General features: G+C 42.8%; 1 protein-coding gene across 6 annotated transcripts in view; it reads left to right on the top strand.

Annotated features, from left to right (window-relative positions):
• The window catches only part of patj (PATJ crumbs cell polarity complex component), a 316,611-nt gene that overhangs the window by 69,019 nt on the left and 228,930 nt on the right, over positions 1-18,662 (top strand). For all 6 annotated transcript variants that reach the window (XM_073063053.1, XM_073063055.1, XM_073063054.1 and 3 more), the window contains exons 17-18: positions 517-582; positions 1,346-1,477. In XM_073063053.1, coding sequence (XP_072919154.1) covers positions 517-582; positions 1,346-1,477 — 198 coding nt within the window. The remainder of the gene's footprint in view (positions 1-516; positions 583-1,345; positions 1,478-18,662) is intronic.

Below are 18,662 nucleotides of genomic sequence, written 5' to 3'. Positions count from 1 at the left end.
TATTTATTGAGCCATTGACTTGTTATGACTTCCTTGAAACAAAGAAATCAATCTCATCAGCATTACCATGAATCCAGCATAAAGGACTACCAAAATTTATACCTAAACCGTTTAGTGTAGAGCTGCATGATAAATGTTTCTGTTAGGGCTTGAGGAAACAAAATTACTTGCTGACACCTTTGGCCCTTATTGGAAAAAACCTGCACTTTTATATTCAGATGTGATTTCTAGGTACTTTATATTTTAAAATTATCTCAATTTCTGTTCTGTTTTGAAATTTATCCACAAAAGTAATGCTTTCACAAGTTGAATTTCATTCTTTTTTTCCCAATGTATATTTTCTCTGTGAGATACAGTAGATATTTGAGAAAAGTTTAAGTTTTTGTAATGCAGTTTATGTTAGATTTGTAACTAATGTTCTATGTATATTCAACCACCTGTTCTTTTCTAAAATCATTGTCGGCCGTATAGGAATCTGCTCCAGTCTCATTGAATATTTGTATGGTCTGTTTTTAGGTTTCAGAGAAGTATGAATTGATAAGGCCACCATCTCCGTGGAATACTGAAAATTTTAGTCACCAGGTAAATTTAACTATTGAAATGAGAATCAAATGGAATGTATATGTGTTGTGGATATATCACATTGTTTTTCTTTACTTCAATATACAAGATATTTAGCTGTTGTCCCCATGATTTTCATGTCATCCTTAATTATAAAATCTGTAAGCATACAAGAGCAGAGCTTGGTCTCTGCCTTTTTTTTAATGATGATCTTGAAACTATTGTATGGGGACCAGTGGCTTTGGATCTCACCAGTGGGCTATATCATTGAGCCAACAAAAATAAAGTTGAGGACAAATTGTACTTTACGTTTTGGCATCTCACAAATTGCATTTGACTGTTGAATGATATGCAGAGCATGCAGAATTATTGCAGCCAAAGGAACATCTGTTCTGAACTTAGCTTTACAGAGTATTGGAAAGAGTGGTTTTGCACTGTATTGAATCTATACCAATTACACTGTGGTAATTTACACAGATGTGCACATGATTTTAATGTCACTGTAGCAATCCCAAATGAATAGTTTTGGCAATTAAAATTCAGAGAATTGGCCTTCATACAAATATGTTCACCATCTTTGACACAGATTGATGCAATGTTGGCAGAATTATGCAGACTTGCATAAAAATAACAGGTGCAGTACAATTGCAATCTTGATGGACAGAATTAGGAAAATAGAATGTCTGAAATACAGAACAGAAATCTAAAATATTTTACAGACAAATTAGCTCTTATGATTTTAGAGAAATTAATATTGAAGTCATAAGTTAATATATTTTTAAAGGTGGACATGGATACTGAGACAAATGCAAAAGAAGATGAAATTGGGGAGCTGGCTTTATGGACATCAGATGTAAAAGTAATTGAGCTGCACAAAGGTTCAGAAGGTTTAGGTTTCAGCATCTTGGACTATCAGGTATTTTCCAATTTGTATAATGTATTCCTTTAACAATTGACTTAACAACATTCCTTGCAGATTGCAACAAATTATTGTTTTTAACACAAGTTTTCAAATATATTTGATAGAATAAACATATTCAACAAAGGCTATATCTCCATAAGTGCTAATAACAATTTAGCAATGTCATTTATTTATTTTGTAATTGTTTTGTAAATTTTGGTTGTACAACTTTTAGCTTTCCCTTTCTCTAAAAGCTATTTTGGATCATTTTCATTTGCTTGATTAGTAACAGTCCAAAACACAATCTATCATTTATAGTCACATCAATGAATAAACTCACAGGAGGAGTTGATGTTAAGACCATCAAGCCTGTGTAGTAGTAGTCCAGCAGGTGATGGCTGAGCACCAAGGCAAGTACTTACAACCAACTTCAGTCATAAGTAACAAGGTTTCTGAAGTTCTTCATAGAATATATTTTAAGCCATTTCAATTTGCTTCACATGATTTCAAGAAGTGGCTGAGAGAACTAGATATAGAAAGTGCTATGGGATCTGACAACATTCTGACTGTAGCATTGAAGGCCTTTACCATAGAAATGTGGAGTGGGAGATCGCGGAGTGAGTTGGACTTTATGCGCCAGTTTTAAAAAAGTGAGCAGGGCCTGTCAGAACTTGTCTGTGGAGCAGGAGATTATGGAGTGAGATGGAGACAGTTCCTTGTGGACTTTACATGCCAGTTTTAAAAAGTGACTTGGGCCTGTCAGAACTTGTCGGCAGAGCAGGTCATTGCTTGGTTTAATAGTAACTTAGCAAGGGCCAATTAAAAAGAAGTGAGGTTTAGGCAGAGCGACCATTGTGGGAGCAGTGATTGTTGGAAAGGATAGCGCTAGAATGGTCATGCTTTGGCTCACCGAGTGTGTGTGTGAGAACAGGCGCAGGCTGGAGTTTCTAAGTTTGAGAAGTTAGAAAATATAACGTGTTGTTAGGATGGTAGGTCAGGCAGTAGAATGCTCCTCCTGTGTGACGTAGGATTTCAGGGTAGAGGTGGCCCCCGTCTTTTGAACGTTTACTTTACGACAGCTCGCTGTTACGAAAGACCTACATTAGTACCTGTTTTCGCTAACCAAAGAGGATTTTCACTTTTACGAAAAAAGACGCCCGCTTTATACGTGTGTTTACCCCAAGAAAGACTACCATGACCGTGAAACCTTGTGTGGTCAGTTGTGTGTGCATGCGTGTACGTGCGTAGGTGTATACGTGCACATGCGCGTACGTGCCGATTTTTTTGGCTCGCTGTCTTCCCGATTTTGATAAGTGAAACTACACCATACATACAATATTTCTACTTTATATAGCTGTGTCTTTATTATATCATTCCTGCTTTTACTATATGTTTGCCTTATTTTAGGTTTTATACGCTATTTGGTATGATTTGGTAGGTTATTTTTTGGGTCTGGGAACGCTCAAAAATTTTTCCCATATAAATTAATGGTAATTGCTTCTTCGCTTTACGACATTTTGGCTTACAAACAGTTTCATAGGAATGCTCTACCTTCGGATAGCGGGAGAAACCTGTACCTATGGTCTCCCTAATGACTACATCTGTAGGAAGTGCACCCAACTTCAGCACGACTAACAAGGTCAAATGACTGGAGCAGGAGCTGGAAGCACGCAGGATGATCTCAGATGCTGAAAGCTTCATAGGTGAAACTTCTATTGAGGTAGTCACACCCAGATAGTAGATTGGTGACCACCAGGAGAAGTAAAGGGAGTAAGCCATCAGTACTGGTTTCCCCTGTGGCTATTACTCTCAGCAACAAGTGTACTCCCTTGGATATTGCTGGGGGTGGGGTGACCTATCCGGGCACAGCAGCAGCAGCCGGGTCATTGAGACTGCAGCTAGCTCTGAGGCTCAGCATGGAAGGGTGAAATCAGGCAGATAGTTAGTGATAGGAGACTCGCTAGTTAGGCAGATGGACAGCATTTCTGTGGCTGCAAAAGAAAAGCCAGGATGGTGTACTGTCTCTCCGGAGCTATGGTCCAGCTGTCCCAGAGCGGCTGCATAAGGTTTTCAATAGGGAGGGTGAGCAGCCAGAGGTAGTGGTGCACATTGGCACCAATGACATGTAGAAAGAGGGAAGAGGTTCTGCGTAGTGAGGATAGGGAGTCGGAAGAGGCTGAAGAGCAGGATCTCCAATGTACTAACCTTTGGATTACTCCCAGTACCATGCACAAGTCAGGGCAGGTATTATATGATAGTGCAAATGTATGAATGGCTGAGGAAGTGCTGCAGGAGGGACGGCTTCAGATAACTGGATCATTGGGATCTATACTAGGGAAGCTATGACTTATACAAAAAGCACAAGTTACACCTGAACCTGAGGACGATTAATATCTTTGTGGGCAGGTTTGCTAGAACTGTTGGGGAGGAAGGTAAACCGGAGAGTAGGGAGGAAAGAGAGAGTAATCGGGAAGAGGTAGACCTGTCCTTAGCAAGAAGAGAGTTTGTACGGAAACAGAAAGGTGACGAGGAGCTGGTAGCCTTGAGAGAGTCGGTTCTCTCTGAGACTGAACTGGAGGCAGAGCCAGAGGGTTATTATCTCCAGGAGGGGGTGTTGATGAGGAAGTGGAGACCCCCCGCCGTGCCGGCCGATGAGGACTGGGCGGTGATACATCAGATAGTAGTCCCGAAAGTATATCGGAATGAAATTCTAGACTTAGCCCATAAGGGACCTTTAGGTGGGCATTTAGGAATGAAGAAGACAGTGGAGCGGGTTCAGAGAGAGTTCTATTGGCCAAACCTGAGAAAAGATATTACTGAGTATTGTAAAAGATGTCATACATGCCAGGTGGTGGGTAAGCCGAATCAAGTTATCCCTAAGGCCCCCCTCCGACCTATCCCCGCATGTGAGGAGCCTTTCTCCCGAGTCATTGTGGATTTTGTGGGACCCTTACCTAAAACTGCGAGTGGGCGGCAGTATATCATGACCCTGATGTGTGCAGCTACACGATTTCCCGAGGCTGTGCCTCTGGGTAGTATTAGGACTTCTGCGGTGGTGAAGGCCCTTATTAAATTCTTTACCACTGTGGGGCTGCCCAAGGAGATACAATCAGACCAGGGAAGTACATTCACGTCTAGCACATTTTGGCAGCTGATGACACGGTTAGGGGTAAAGCAGATTCTGGCCTCTGCGTATCACCCGGAGTCACAAGGAGCGTTGGAAAGGTTCCACGCTACCCTAAAGACCATGCTAAAAGTTTATTGTCAGGAGAACGTTCAAGACTGGGATGAGGGTTTACCCCTTTTGTTATTTGCCGTAAGAGATACAGTCCAGTGCTCCCTGGGGTTCAGTCTGTTCAAGCTGGTTTTCGGTCACAGGCCCAGGGGACCCCTAACCCTACTGAAAGAAAAGTGGTCTAGCCCGACCGTCCAAGTCAGTGTGATCGACTATGTGCTGAAATTCCGGGAAAGGCTGCGTAAAGTATGCGCCTTGGCAAAAGAAAACCTTAAAGCCTCCCAGGAAAAAATGAGTCAGTGGTATAACCGGAGAGCGAGAGAACGAGAGTTTCACGTGGGCGACCGGGTCTTGGTCCTATTCCCGGTAGCTACCCACCCCCTGAGGGCGAGGTTTCAAGGACCATATACAGTGCGTAAGAAAATAGACTCGCTGAATTACGTGGTCGAAACCCCCAACCGGCGAAAGCCGACCCAGTTAGTTCACGTGAACATGATAAAAGGGTATCATGAACCCACCCCCGCGGTGGTTGGTGCGGCCATGAAAGCCGATGAGGTAGAGGGGGATGGTAAGGAGGGACCAGAACGGTTTGACAAGATAGGTATAGTCCCCACCAGATTAGAGAACTCTATCGTATTGGCGAGCCTTGCGGATAAAGTTGGCCACTTAAAGCCTGAACAGCGGGAGCAGGTAATACAGCTCGTTAACCGGCATGCAGACTTATGTCCAGATGTTCCCCGAAGGTGTAGTGGGACGCAACATGATGTGATAGTTACCTCAACCCAACCTATAAAACAGGCCCCTTATTGGATGAATTCTGAAAAGAGCCAGCTAGTAGAGAAGGAGATTGAACATATGCTAGCTGCTGGGATAATCCGCGAATCCTCTTCCGCGTGGGCTTCTCCTTGCGTGGTTATCCCAAAGCCAGACGGGACCATAAGATTCTGTACCGATTACCGGAAGGTCAACGCGGTTACCCAGACTGATGCTTACCCTATTCCCCGGGTGGATGATTGCATTGATCAAGTGGGGAAGGCAAGGTACATCACAAAAATTGACTTGTTAAAGGGGTACTGGTGCGTTCCTTTAACGGACAGGGCTCGAGAGATTTCAGCCTTTGTCACCCCGTCCGGGTTGTACGAGTACAACGTTATGCCGTTTGGGATGAAAAATGCCCCAGGGACATTTTAGCGGATGATAGACGCTGTGATAAAGGGGTTAACCCACACCAAGGCTTATCTTGACGATGTGGTAGTTTGGAATGACACCTGGGAGGAGCATCTGGGGGCTGTAGAAAGTTTGTTTACCCGAATGTCGGCAGCCCACCTTATAGTAAACCTCGCCAAGAGTGAGTTTGGTCATGCCATGATCACCTATCTGGGGTATGTGGTGGGAGACGGGCAGTTGGCCCCTGTGCAAGCGAAGGTCCGGGCTATTTCCGAGGTCCCTGTACCCTACAATAAAAGGGCCCTGAGGAGGTTTCTGGGCATGGTGGGATACTATCGGAAATTCTGTAAAAATTTCGCGGACATTGCGCTCCCCCTTACAAAATTACTGCAGAAGGAGGAAAAATTTGAGTGGGGTCATTCTTGTCAGAATACCTTTGAAAAGTTAAAAGCCGTACTGTGCCATGACCCGGTGTTAAAAGCGCCCGATCTGTTAACCCCCTTCTCCTTGGCCACGGACGCCAGCGATGAGGCGGCAGGAGCAGTCCTATTGCAGTAAGCGGGGGATGGAGTGGAGCACCCGGTAGCATATTTCTCTCGGAAGTTCAATAGACACCAGAGGAATTACTCTACCGTGGAAAAGGAATTGTTAGCGCTTGTGTTGGCGATACAACATTTCGAAGTGTACATTTGTCCGGCGCAAAGACCCCTAGTGGTCTATACCGATCACAACCCGCTGGTATTCTTGGACAATATGAAAAATAAAAACAGGAGGTTATTAAGCTGGAGTCTGATGCTGCAGGAATTCGATATTAAGATCCAGCACATTAAGGGGAGTGATAATGTGCTAGCGGATTGTTTATCTAGGTGCTGAATTAAATGTAAAATGTATGGCTCTGTAGTTAAAACGAAAAGCTTGTGTGTTGTGTTAGATTCAAAAATCCTATAGGACTCATTGAGCTGAAGTTTGATGCTACCAGACTTTAGTACGGTACGTGATGTTAAGATATTGAAGAAAGGGGCACTATAATTGTTACCTGTTTAGATACTGACTGGAATGTATAACGGTAGTACTCTGTGAAGAGAAAAGCTTGTGTAGTATGTTAGAGTCCAGAAAAAAAAAATCCTGTACCAACTTGTTTTTAACCGCTGGTAAAAAACTTTTAAGAGGGGAGGTGTTATGACCTCAGCCCCCTCCTTTGTGAGAGTCGCAAGAGAGAGAGAGAGCCTTACGGTTTGGAATGTGGGCTGGTCGCTCAACAAGACAAAAGCCTCGGACATAGCCATTGTCTTGGGAGACACCTTTGTGGGATAAGGAACTGGCCTACGTGCAAACTCTGAGGGCAATGTGAGATGGGTGATGGGGGAAGGATTGCCTCGCCCCCCCCCCCCCCCCCCCCCACCCTGATGGACATCTACAACCCTGCCAGTCCAGATAAAAGGTGGACTGCCGAGGCGGGGCCACAGACGCACCAGAAGACACGCTAGAAATCCTGCGACAGCGTTTTGATAGCGACAGCCGGTGGTGGGGTTCGTGTGCGTCTTTTCCTTGCCTGGGATTGGCGACCTCACCACGGAAGAACGGCCTAGCTACAGGGGAGGCCACAGATGAGAGTCCATTCCCCCAACGAGACTTCCGACGAACTCCTACAGGTTGGAAAACCTGTCGGGTAAATGTTTCATTCAATCTCTCTCTTTCTAACAAAAGTGCACCAACGCGACACCACAACGACGGCAGCTGGTGGAACTGCAGTGACTGCAAAAGACTTTTAGATATCCAGCAAACAATATATATCTACATTACCCCTAGACAACGATAGAGCTTATTTCTGATTGATTATTACTATACCTGTGCTTTAGATTGAGTTGTGACGACGTATATGATCTGAATGTTTTGTATTAACCATACGTTTGTGCCCCTTTATAAATAAAAACGTTTGAAAATAGTAGCACCAGGCTTCAGCGGACCTATCTATCTTTGCTGGTCAGTCACCCAGTTACTGGGGAACGTAACAGCAGTCAGTAGCATGGAGGCAGAATCAAAAAAGATGATGAGTATAGGACCTAAGGTGTTATATTTGAAGGCACACAGTATAGGGGATAAGGTGGGGCAGTTAGAGATTGGCAGGTATGGCGCTGTGGCCATTACTGAGTTGTGGCTGGAAGAAGATCATAGTTAGGAGCTTAACGCACAAGGAAATGCCTTGTATCTAAGGGCCAGGCAGGTAGGCAGAGGGGGATGGGTGGCACTGTTGTTAAAAAATGAAAGCAAATCCTTAGAAAGAGGTGATATAGGATCAGAAGATGTGGAATCCTTGTGGGTACAGTTAAGTATATGGAAAGATAAAAGGCACTAATGAGAATTATATACAGGTCCCCGAACAGTAGCCAGGATGTGTAATATAAATTTCAACAGGAAATAGAAAAGGCTTGTAATAAGGGCAATGTTATGATAGTCATGGGGTATTTCAAAACACAGGTAGTTTGTGAAAATCAGGTCATCCATCATCCACTCTCACCTTTCCTTTACTCCTTATATATCTGAAATCCATCAAGATGGATCTTTAGAGCAGCTTGTGATTGAACCCAATAGGGAAAGGCAATTCTGGATTAGGTGTTGTGTAATGAACCACATTTGATTCGGGGGCTTAAGATAAAGGAACCCTTAGGAGACAGTGATAGAATTCACCTTGCAGGTTGAGAGAGAGAATATACTGTCAGATGTATCAGTGTTACAGTGGAGTGAAGGGAATTACAGGGGAAGCTAGCTAAAGTTGATTGGAAGGGGACACTAGCAGGGATGAATGTGGAACTGCAATGGCTCGCGTTTCTGGGACCAATTCAGAATGTACAGGCTAGATAAATCTCAAAGATTTTCAAAGCTTTTAAAAACCAACAGATGGCAACAAAAAAAAAACACATAAAGAGAAAAAAGATGATATATGAAGGTAAGGTAGACAATACTACCAAAGAGGATACCAAAAGTTTTTTTTTCAGATATATAACGAGTAAAGGAAAGGTGCGAGTGGAAAATGACTCTGGAGAGGTAGTAATGGGGAACAAAGAAATTGCGAATGAACTGGAGAAGTATTTTGCATCCGTCTTCACTTATCAATATGCCAGAAATTCAAGAGTGTAAGAGGAGAAAAGTGAGTGTGGTTGCTTTTACAAGGAGAAGATGTTTGGGAAACTGAAAGGTCTGAAGGTAGATAAATCACTTAGACCCGATAGACTACACCAGGGATGGCCAACCTATGGCACATGTGCCAAAAGTGGCGCATTGGATGATTAGAAGTGGCGCATTGCACCCCAGTGATAATAATAAAAAAGTAAGCCTACTCATGCAAAAAGTATTAACCAAAAATTGATTTGTAGAAAAAATAATCTATAACAGGAATTCAAGTAGCATAGAGCTAGAAATGGGTTTTACTGGGAATAAATCTAAAACTTAGCAATTATTTTTAGCGATTTTATTATTTCATGCATATCTTTTGGCGAATGTTATCTTCTTTCACATTGATCTGTTTTCAATTAAAAAAAAATGTTCAATGAGTCAAACTAGGAAAGAAGGACTTTTGTTCTGCAGTCGTTCCATAACTGTTCAATACACGTTTGGTACTTGTTTGATCCTGAGGCGCCGGGCGTCTGCACCAGCGGTGCGTCACAGGTTTTTGCCAGTCAGTTTACAATTGACACCCATGTGCTACAGAGTTGTGCTTTGTACGTCCTTTGTGAACATTTGCAGTTTTGTACTTTTTCGAAAATTTAGCCTTGGTTTTACATTCAGTTACCCATCACAGTGCAAAAGAAAATGAGCAAAAGAAAAGCAGAAAGTGATAGTAAGCATGAATTCAATGAACAGTGGGAAAATGAGTTCTTATTTATAGTGGATCTGTCAGGAAAACCGGTGTGCATTGTTTGTGAAGACACTTTCTCAGATAATAGAAAACATGATCTTAATAGACACTATAAAACACAACATCAGACTGAACTAGAAGGAAAACTGAAGCTAGTGCTTGGGTCTGAGTTACGGAAAGAATATGTGATTAAGAAAAAAGATGAAATCAAAAGACGACAAAATATATTTGTTAAAAGTCTCATTAAGGTAAGAAATGTGTATCTTGTTTTTATATTAAATCAATATATTATGTAAAAATGCTAACTATGTCTATATTAACATATTTTTACAAGAATCGTGTGTGAAAAAATTAACGCATGGAATGTAAAAGGTTGGCCACCCCTGGACTACACCATAATGTTCTGAAAGAGGTAGCTGAAAAGATTGTGAAGGCATCAGTAATGATCTTTCAAGAATCACTAGATTCTGGAATAGTTCTGAAGACTGGAAAATTGCAGGATGTCACTCCACACTTTAAGAAGTGAGAGAGAATTCAATGATTGGGAAGATGTAGTCCATTATTAAGGATAAGGTTTTGGGATACTTGGAGGTGCATGACAAAGTAGGCCAAAGTCATCATGGTTTCCTTAAGGGGAAATTTTGCCTGACAAATCTATTGGGATTCTTTGAGGAACAGGCAGTATAGACAATGGAGAATCAGTGGATGTTATTAACTTGGATTTTCCGAAGACCATTGACAAGGTGCCGCACATGAGGCTCTTAACAGGAATGGGTATTACAGGAGAGATACTAGGATGGGGAGAGAATTGGCTGTCTGGCAGGAGGCAAAGAGTTTGGAATAAAGGGGGCCTGCTCTGTTTGACTGCTGGTGACTAGTGGTGTTCTGCCAACATCGGTATTGGGACCGCTCCTTTTCATGTTATATGTCAACAATGTTAATGTATTAGGAATGTTTGATGGCTCTGGACCCGGAATCACTGGAGTATAGGAAAATGAAGGGGAGGGGGGAAGAATCTCATTGCAACCTGTTGAATGTTGCAGTCTTTGATAGCGTGGATGTTTCTTGTAGTGAGTGAGTCTAGGACCAGAGGGCACATCTTCAGAATAGAGGGACGTCCATTTAGAACAGAGAGGAGAGGGAATTTCTTTAGCCAGATGTTACGATGAAGCAGTTCATAGGTTTGGTAAGTGAGACAGAAGACACCGATTGTAAATAAGCACATTAATTATTTATTTACAAACAGTGAAATATTTAACCAAACATCTAAGTCCCTTTAAGTTACACAACTACAAAATTAAAATTGTGTGGGCACTTGTAGAGGAAGAAAAGAGACCAAGCCTCTTGCACGTGCTATTTTTATACCCCTAAGGTGCCTGAAGCTGAACATTGGTGTCATGAGACACAGGATAGCCAATGGGAAAGAGCTGCTGCATCCTTCAAACAGACCAATCGATAACCGGCACAGCAGAAGCAGCTTTTGAATAACAAGTAAACTAACCCCCCACGTGACACCAGAGGGTGGTGAATCTGTGGAATTCATTGCCACAAGTGACTGTGGAGACCAAGTCATTAAATGTATGTACAGCAGAGGTTGATAGCTTTTTGGTTAGGCTTGGCTTCAAGGGTCGCAGTGAGAAGGCAGGAAAATAGGGTTGAGAGGGATAATAAATCAGCCATGATGGAATGGTAGCACAGAATTGATGGGCTGAGTGGCCTAATTCTGCTCTTGAGTTTTATGGTTTTATGGTCTAACTAGCCTTGCTTACTAGTGAACCTTGCCATGTTCTTAAGTGGCAGACGTGGTCCAAGGGTCCTGCATTCCTGCTTGAATTTGTTATGTTCTGCTGTCCTTGTATAAAGTGTTCCACGACAGTTTTAGCATGGCCAATTTAATGCATTTCCTGCCTATGTCCATGCGCACAAATAGCAAACACAATCTGATAGACCATTTGCTGCTTATTAGTGTTCTTGATCATTAGCAAAGTGTTGGATGATCTTGTCAACTCTACCAGTGAACAGCACTCACTGCTAAATGAAAATAAAAACACTGCAGATGCTGGAAATGTGAAGCTAAAACAGGAAATGTAAACACTCAAAAGGCTGCTCCACATCTCAGGAAAGAGAAGCAATCAATTTTTCAGATATATTTCAGATATATATTTTTCAGATTTTTCAGAAGGTGGCTTTGACTCAGCCACCTTCTGTTGGTTTGTTAATGGCTTACCTACCTTTCACATGATCTGTTCATGCTCACAGCTTTTCAGAAGATGTGTGGCCATGTGGATAAGTCTGTTCCTGATGATATTTTGACATGAATTACCTCGTGCTAAATTTCATTCATGCCATTGATGTGCCATGCAGTGACCGCTTCCAGAATAGAACCATAGAACACTACTGCACAGTACAGACCCTTCAGCCCTCCATGTTGTGCCAACCCACATAATCCTTAAAAAAAAATGTACTAAACCCACACTACCCCATAACCTTCCATTTTTCTTTCATCCATGTGCCTGTCCAAGAGGCTCTTAAATACCCCTGATCTTTAGCCTCCACCACCATCCCTGGCAAGTCATTCCAGGCACTCACAACCCTCTATGTAAAAAAACTTACCCCTGATGTCTCCCCTAAACTTCCCTCCCTTGATTTTGTACATGTGCCCTCTGGTGTTTGCTATTGGTGCCCTGGGAAACAGGTACTGACCATCCACCCTATCTATGTCTCTCACAATCTTGTAGACCCCTATCAAGTGCCCTCTCATTTTTCTACACTTCAAAGAGAAAAGTCCCAGCTCTGCTAACCTTGCTTCATATGACTTGTTCTCCAATCCAGGCAACATCCTGGTAAATCTCCTCTGAACCCTCTCCATAGCTTCCATATCCTTCCTATAATGAGGTGATTCAGAATTGAACACAATACTCTTAAGTGCGGTCTCACCAGAGATCTGTAGAGTTGCAACATGACCTCTCTACTCTTGAACTCAATCCCCCCTGTTAATGAAGCCTAGCAACCCATAGGCCTTCTTAACTACCCTATCAACCTGTGCAGCGACCTTGAGGGATGTATGGATTTGAACCCCAAGGTCCCTTTGTTCATCCACACTCTTAAGTAACTGACCATTAATCCTGTACTCAGTCTTCTGGTTTTTTCCTTCCAAAATGCATCACCTCACACTTGTCCAGATTGAACTCCATCTGCCATTTTTCTGCCCAACTCTGCAGCCTGTCTATATCCTCTTGTAACCTTCGACCACCTGCAGCTCCATCCACAACTCTTCCAATCTTCGAGTCATCCGCAAACTTACTCACCCATCCTTCCGCCTCTACATCCAGGCCATTTATAAAAATCACAAATAGCAGGGGTCCCAGGACAGATCCCTGCAGCACTCCAGTAGTCACCGACCTCCAGGCAGAATACTTTCCTTCCATAACTACCCTCTGCTTTCTTCCTTTAAGCCAATTTTTTATCCAAACAGCCAAGGTTCCACTTATCCAATGCCTCATGACTTTCTGGATGAGTCTCTCATGAGGGGCCTTGTCAAATGCTTTGCTAAAGTCCATGTAGACCACATCCACTGCCCTACCCTCATCAATTTCTTTTGTTACCTCATCAAAAAACTCAAATCAGGCTCGTGAGGCATGATCTTCCCTTCACAAAGCCATGTTGACTATCCATGAGTAGATTGTACTTCTCCAAGTGCTCATAGATCCTATCCTTAAGAATCCTTTCCAGTAGTTTGCAGACCATCGACGTAAGACTCACTGGTCTATAGTTCCCAGGTTTCTCCCTATTACCTTTTTTAAACAAGGGAACTACATTTGCCATTCTCCAGTCCTCCGGCACTTCCCCTGCAGCCAAAGAGGATTCAAAGATCATAGCTAATGCTCCTGCGATCTCTTCTCTCAATTCTCACAACAACCTGGGGTGTATCATATCTGGTCCTGGGGTTTTATCAATCTTAATGTTTTTAAGAAGATCCCGCACGACTTCTTCCTTAATCTCCACATTGTCCAGCACACAGGCCTGCTCTACTTCGACCTCATCCTGATCAAGATCCTTTTCGCTTGTGAATACTGAAGCAAAGTATTCACTTAGGACCTCCCCAACCTCCTCCACTTCCAGGCACATGTTACCCTCTTTATCCTTTAGTGGTCCCACCTTCATTCTTGTCATCCTAATGAGAAGGGTTAACTCGTTTGTTTGAGGGAATCCTGTCTGGCTAATTTGACTGACCTCTTCAAAGGGGGAACAAAATGTGCACAAGTGTGCAGGGCAGTCACTGTCAATGTCGTTTTTAATGGACTCCACTGAGGCCATTGATGTGGTCCCACATGGGAGTCTGATCCAAAAGGTTAGAGCCCATGGAATCCAGGGCAGAGTGATAAATAAAATCCAAAACTGGATTGGTGATAGGATAGGGGAATACTGGAGAATTGATTTTATATTTGCATGTCTGTGACCAGTGGTGTACGATAAATAGTGCTGGGACTCCTACTTTCATAGACAATGTAATCTGGTTAATTGGGCCATCGGTTAATTGGGACAGCCGCTTATTTGGGACAACTCTTAAAGAACAAAATCCAATCAAGAAAATAGCCTGGATTCCCTTTGTTTATTTGGGACATGATGCCGTTTACTTGTGACAGAGAACTGATGCCGAACAGTCTCTAACTGACATCACTTGAATCAGAATCAGAATCAGGTTTATTATCACCGGCATGTGACATGAAATTTGTTAACTTAGCAGCAGCAGTTCAATGAAATATATAATCTAGCACAGAGAGAGAAAAAAATAAACAAGTGTATCAATTATGTATATTGTATAGATTAAAAAAGTGCAAAAACAGAAATACTGTATATTAAAAAAAAGAGTTAATGTCCAAAGATTCAACGTCCATTTAGGAATCGGATGGCAGAGGGGAAGAAACTTTCCTGAATCGCTGAGTGCATTTGTCTTCAAGTGAGTGCACTTGCGTGGATGTTAGACACTACACCATGCTTTGACAGTTATTTAAATAGAAACATAGAAAACCTACAGCACAATACAGGCCCTTTTGTCCACAAACTTGTGCTGAACATGTCCCTTCCTCAGAAATTACTAGGTTTCCCTATAGCCCTCTATTTTACTAAGCTCCATGTACCTTTCTAAAAGCCTCTTAAAAGACCCTATCGTATCTGCCTCCACCACGTTGCCAGCAGCCCATTCCATATTCACCACGCTCTGAGTAAAAATCTTACAGCGAACCTCTCCTCTGTACCTACTCCCCAGCACCTTAAACCTGTGTCCTCTTGTAGCAACCATTTCACCCTAGGAAAAAGCCTCTGACTATCCACACAATCAAAGCCTCTCATCATCTTGTACACCTCTATCAGGTCACCTCTCATCTTCCTTCGCTTCAAGGAGAAAAGGCCAAGTTCACTCAACCTGTTTTCATAAGGCATGCTCCCCAATCCAGGCAACATCTTTGAAAAATCTCCTCTGCACTCTTTCTTTGGCTTCCACATCCTTCCTGTAATGAGGTGACCAGGACTGAGCACACGACTCCAAGTGGGGTCTGACCAGGGTCCTATACACCTGCAACATTACCTCTCCACTCCTAAATTCAATTCCATGATTGATGAAGGCTAATACACCGTATGCCTTCTTAACCACAGAATCAACCTGCGCAGCTGTTTGGAGTGTCCTATGGACTCGGACCCCACGATCCCTCTGATCCCCCACACTGCCAAGAGTCTTACCATTAATACTATATTCTGCCATCATATTTGACCTACCAAAATGAACCACTTCACACTTACTGGGTTGAACTCCATCTGCCACTTCTCAGCCCAGTTTTGCATCCTATCAATGTCCCACTGTAACCTCTGACAGCCGTCCACACTATCCACAACACTTCCAACCTTTGTGTCATCAGCAAACTTACTAACCCCTCCCTCCACTTCCTCATCCAGGTCATTTATAAAAATCATGAAGAGTATGGGTCCCAGAACAGGTCCCTGAGGCACTCCACTGGTGACCAATTTCCATGCAGAATATGACCCGTCTACAACCACTCTTTGCCTTATGTGGGCAAGTCAGTTCTGGATCCACAAAGCAATGTCCACTTGGATCCCATGCCTCCTTACTTTCTCAATGTCTTGCCTGGGGTACCTTATCAAATGCCTTGCTGAAATCCATATACACTACACCTACTGCTCTTACTTCATCAATGTGTTTAGTCGCATCTTCAAAAAATTCAATCAGGCTCTTAAGGCACGACCTGCCCTTGACAAAGCCATGCTGACTACTCCTAATCATATTATACCTCTCCAAATGTTTATAAATCCTGCCTCTCAGGATCTTCTCCATCAACTGGACTATAATTTCCTGGTCTATCTGTATTCCCTTTCTTGAATAAAGGAACATTTGCAACCCTCCAATCCTCCGGAACCTCTCCCATCCCCATTGATGATGCAAAGATCATCGCCAGAGGCTCAGCAATCTCCTATCTTGCCTCCCACTATAGTCTGGGGTACATTTCGTCTGGTCCCGGTGACTTATCCAACTTGATGTTTTCCAAAAGCTCCAGCACATCCTCTTTCTTAATATCTACATGCTCAGCTCTTCGGTCTGCTGCAAGTAATCACTACAATCATTAAGATCCTTTTCCATAGTGAATACTGAAGTATTCATTAAGTACCTCTGCTAATTCCTCCGGTTCCATACACACTTTCCCACTGTCACACTTGATAGCTCCTATTCTTTTACATCTTATCCTCTTGTTCTTCACATACTTGTAGAATGCCTTGGGGTTTTCCTTAATTCTGCTTGCCAAGGCCTTCTCATGGCCCCTTCTGGCTCTCCTAATTTCCTTCTTAAGCTCCTTCCTATTAGCCTTATAATCTTCTAGATTTCTAACATCACCTAGCTCTCTGAACCTTTTGTAAGCTTTTCTTTTCTTCTTGACTAGATTCATTACAGCCTTTGTACACCACGCTTCCTGTACCCTACCATAACTTTATTGTCTCATTGGAACATTCCTAAACAGAACTCTACACAAATATCCCCTGAATATTTGCCACATTTCTTCCGTATTTTTCCCTGAGAACATCTGTTTCCAATTTAATTACACCTATCCAGGATCTGTTTTCTTATCTGCTCCTGGATATCCCTGTTACTATTGGGCGGCCTATAAAAAACACCCAGTAAAGTTATTGACCCCTTCCTGTTCCTAACCTCCACCCACAGAGACTCCATAGACAATCCCTCCATGGTGTCCACCTTTTCTGCAACTGTGACACTATCTCTGATCAACAGTGCCACAGGTCCACCTCTTTTGCCTCCCTTCCTGTCCTTTCTGAAAGATCTAAAACCCGGCACTTGAAGAACCGATTCCTGTCCCTGAGCCATCCAATTCTCTGTAATGGCCACCACATCATATCTCCAAGTACTGATCCATGCTTTAAGCTCATCTGCTTTGTTCACAATATTCCTTGCGTTAAAATAGACACATCTCAAGCCTTCGGTCTGAGTGTGTCCCTTCTCTATCACCTGCCTATCCTCTGTCTTGCACTGTCTACAGGTTTTCTCTATTTGTGAGCTAACCTCCTCTTCCCCAGTCTCTTCAGTTCAGTTCCCACCCCCCAACAATTCTAGTTTAGACTCACTTAGCAAACCTCCCCGCCAGGATATTGGACCCCCTAGGATTCAAGTGCAACCCGTCCTTTTTGTACAGGTCACACCTGCCCCAAAAGAGATCCCAATGATCCAGAAATCTGAATCCCTGCCCCCTGCTCCAGCCCCTTAGCCACACATTTATCCTTCATCTCATTCTATTCCTGTACTCACTGTTGCGTGGCACAGGCAGTAATCCTGAGATTACTACTTTGCGGTCCTGTTTCTCAACTTCCTTCCTACTCCCTGTAGTCTTTTTTCAGGACCTCTTTGGTTTTCCTACCTATGTCATTGGTACCAATATGTTCCACAACCTCTGGCTGTTCTCCCTCCCACTGCAGGATATCTTGGATGTGATTCGAAACATCCCGGACCCTGGCACCTGGGAGGCAAACTACCATCCGAGTTTCTTTCCTGCATTCACAGAATCGCCGGTCTGACCCTCTAACTATAGAGTCCCTTATCACTACTGCTTTCCTCTTCCCTTCCCTACCCTTCTGAGCCATTTAAATAGTGTCATTTATGTTTGTGTTCAAAATGCAGTGATTCTCGTCACTGATAGTAAGACAATTCAGAACTGCTCACTGTGGTTTCAAGCATTCAGGCTTGGAGATGCCATAAATGACTGAGAGCAAAAAGAAAAGATTTCACTCACTCAACAAATTAGCAGCTACATAGAAGTTGAAGGTAATGACAATCATCTGGAATACTACAATGAAAATGAAGATTTGGAGGCTAAAAAAAACATTGTATGAAGGCAGTATGAAGATATTTGCACTAGGTCACTGAGCTGATTTTGTTCATTTGTAGTCACTCAAAAAATAACAGCATACACTGGATGAATTCTGACAATAACTATAAGAACTAGTAGACAATTTTATTGTACTGTACTGGTCTTGATAGTATTCTACTTCATTCTGTATTTCATCTAAATACATAATTTGTTACCAAGTTAAATGGTAATTTGTTTTTTTAATACCTTTTTAACTATTTCCATGAAACTTCAGCTACTTGCAGCAGCTGCTTAATTGATCATGATGTGTCTCAATTAACTGAAATACACTGTATATTATTGGTTTCGATATGACTGTAGGTGTTATGTTCACTTTGCCTCCAACTTCCACCCTGCCCTCAAATTCACCTGGTCCATCTCTGACACTTCCTTTCCCTTTCTCGATCTCACTGTCTCTATCTCCAGAGACAGCTTATCCACTAATGTCTATTATAAACTCTCACAGCTACCTGGACCATACTTTGTCCCACCTTGCTACTTGTAAAACTGCCATCC

This window comes from Hemitrygon akajei, chromosome 12 (genome assembly GCF_048418815.1).
Source record: "Hemitrygon akajei chromosome 12, sHemAka1.3, whole genome shotgun sequence".
NCBI classification, from domain to species: Eukaryota; Metazoa; Chordata; class Chondrichthyes; order Myliobatiformes; family Dasyatidae; genus Hemitrygon; species Hemitrygon akajei.
The sequence above is the reverse complement of the archived record's forward strand: the minus strand, read 5'-3'. Positions and strand labels throughout refer to the sequence as shown.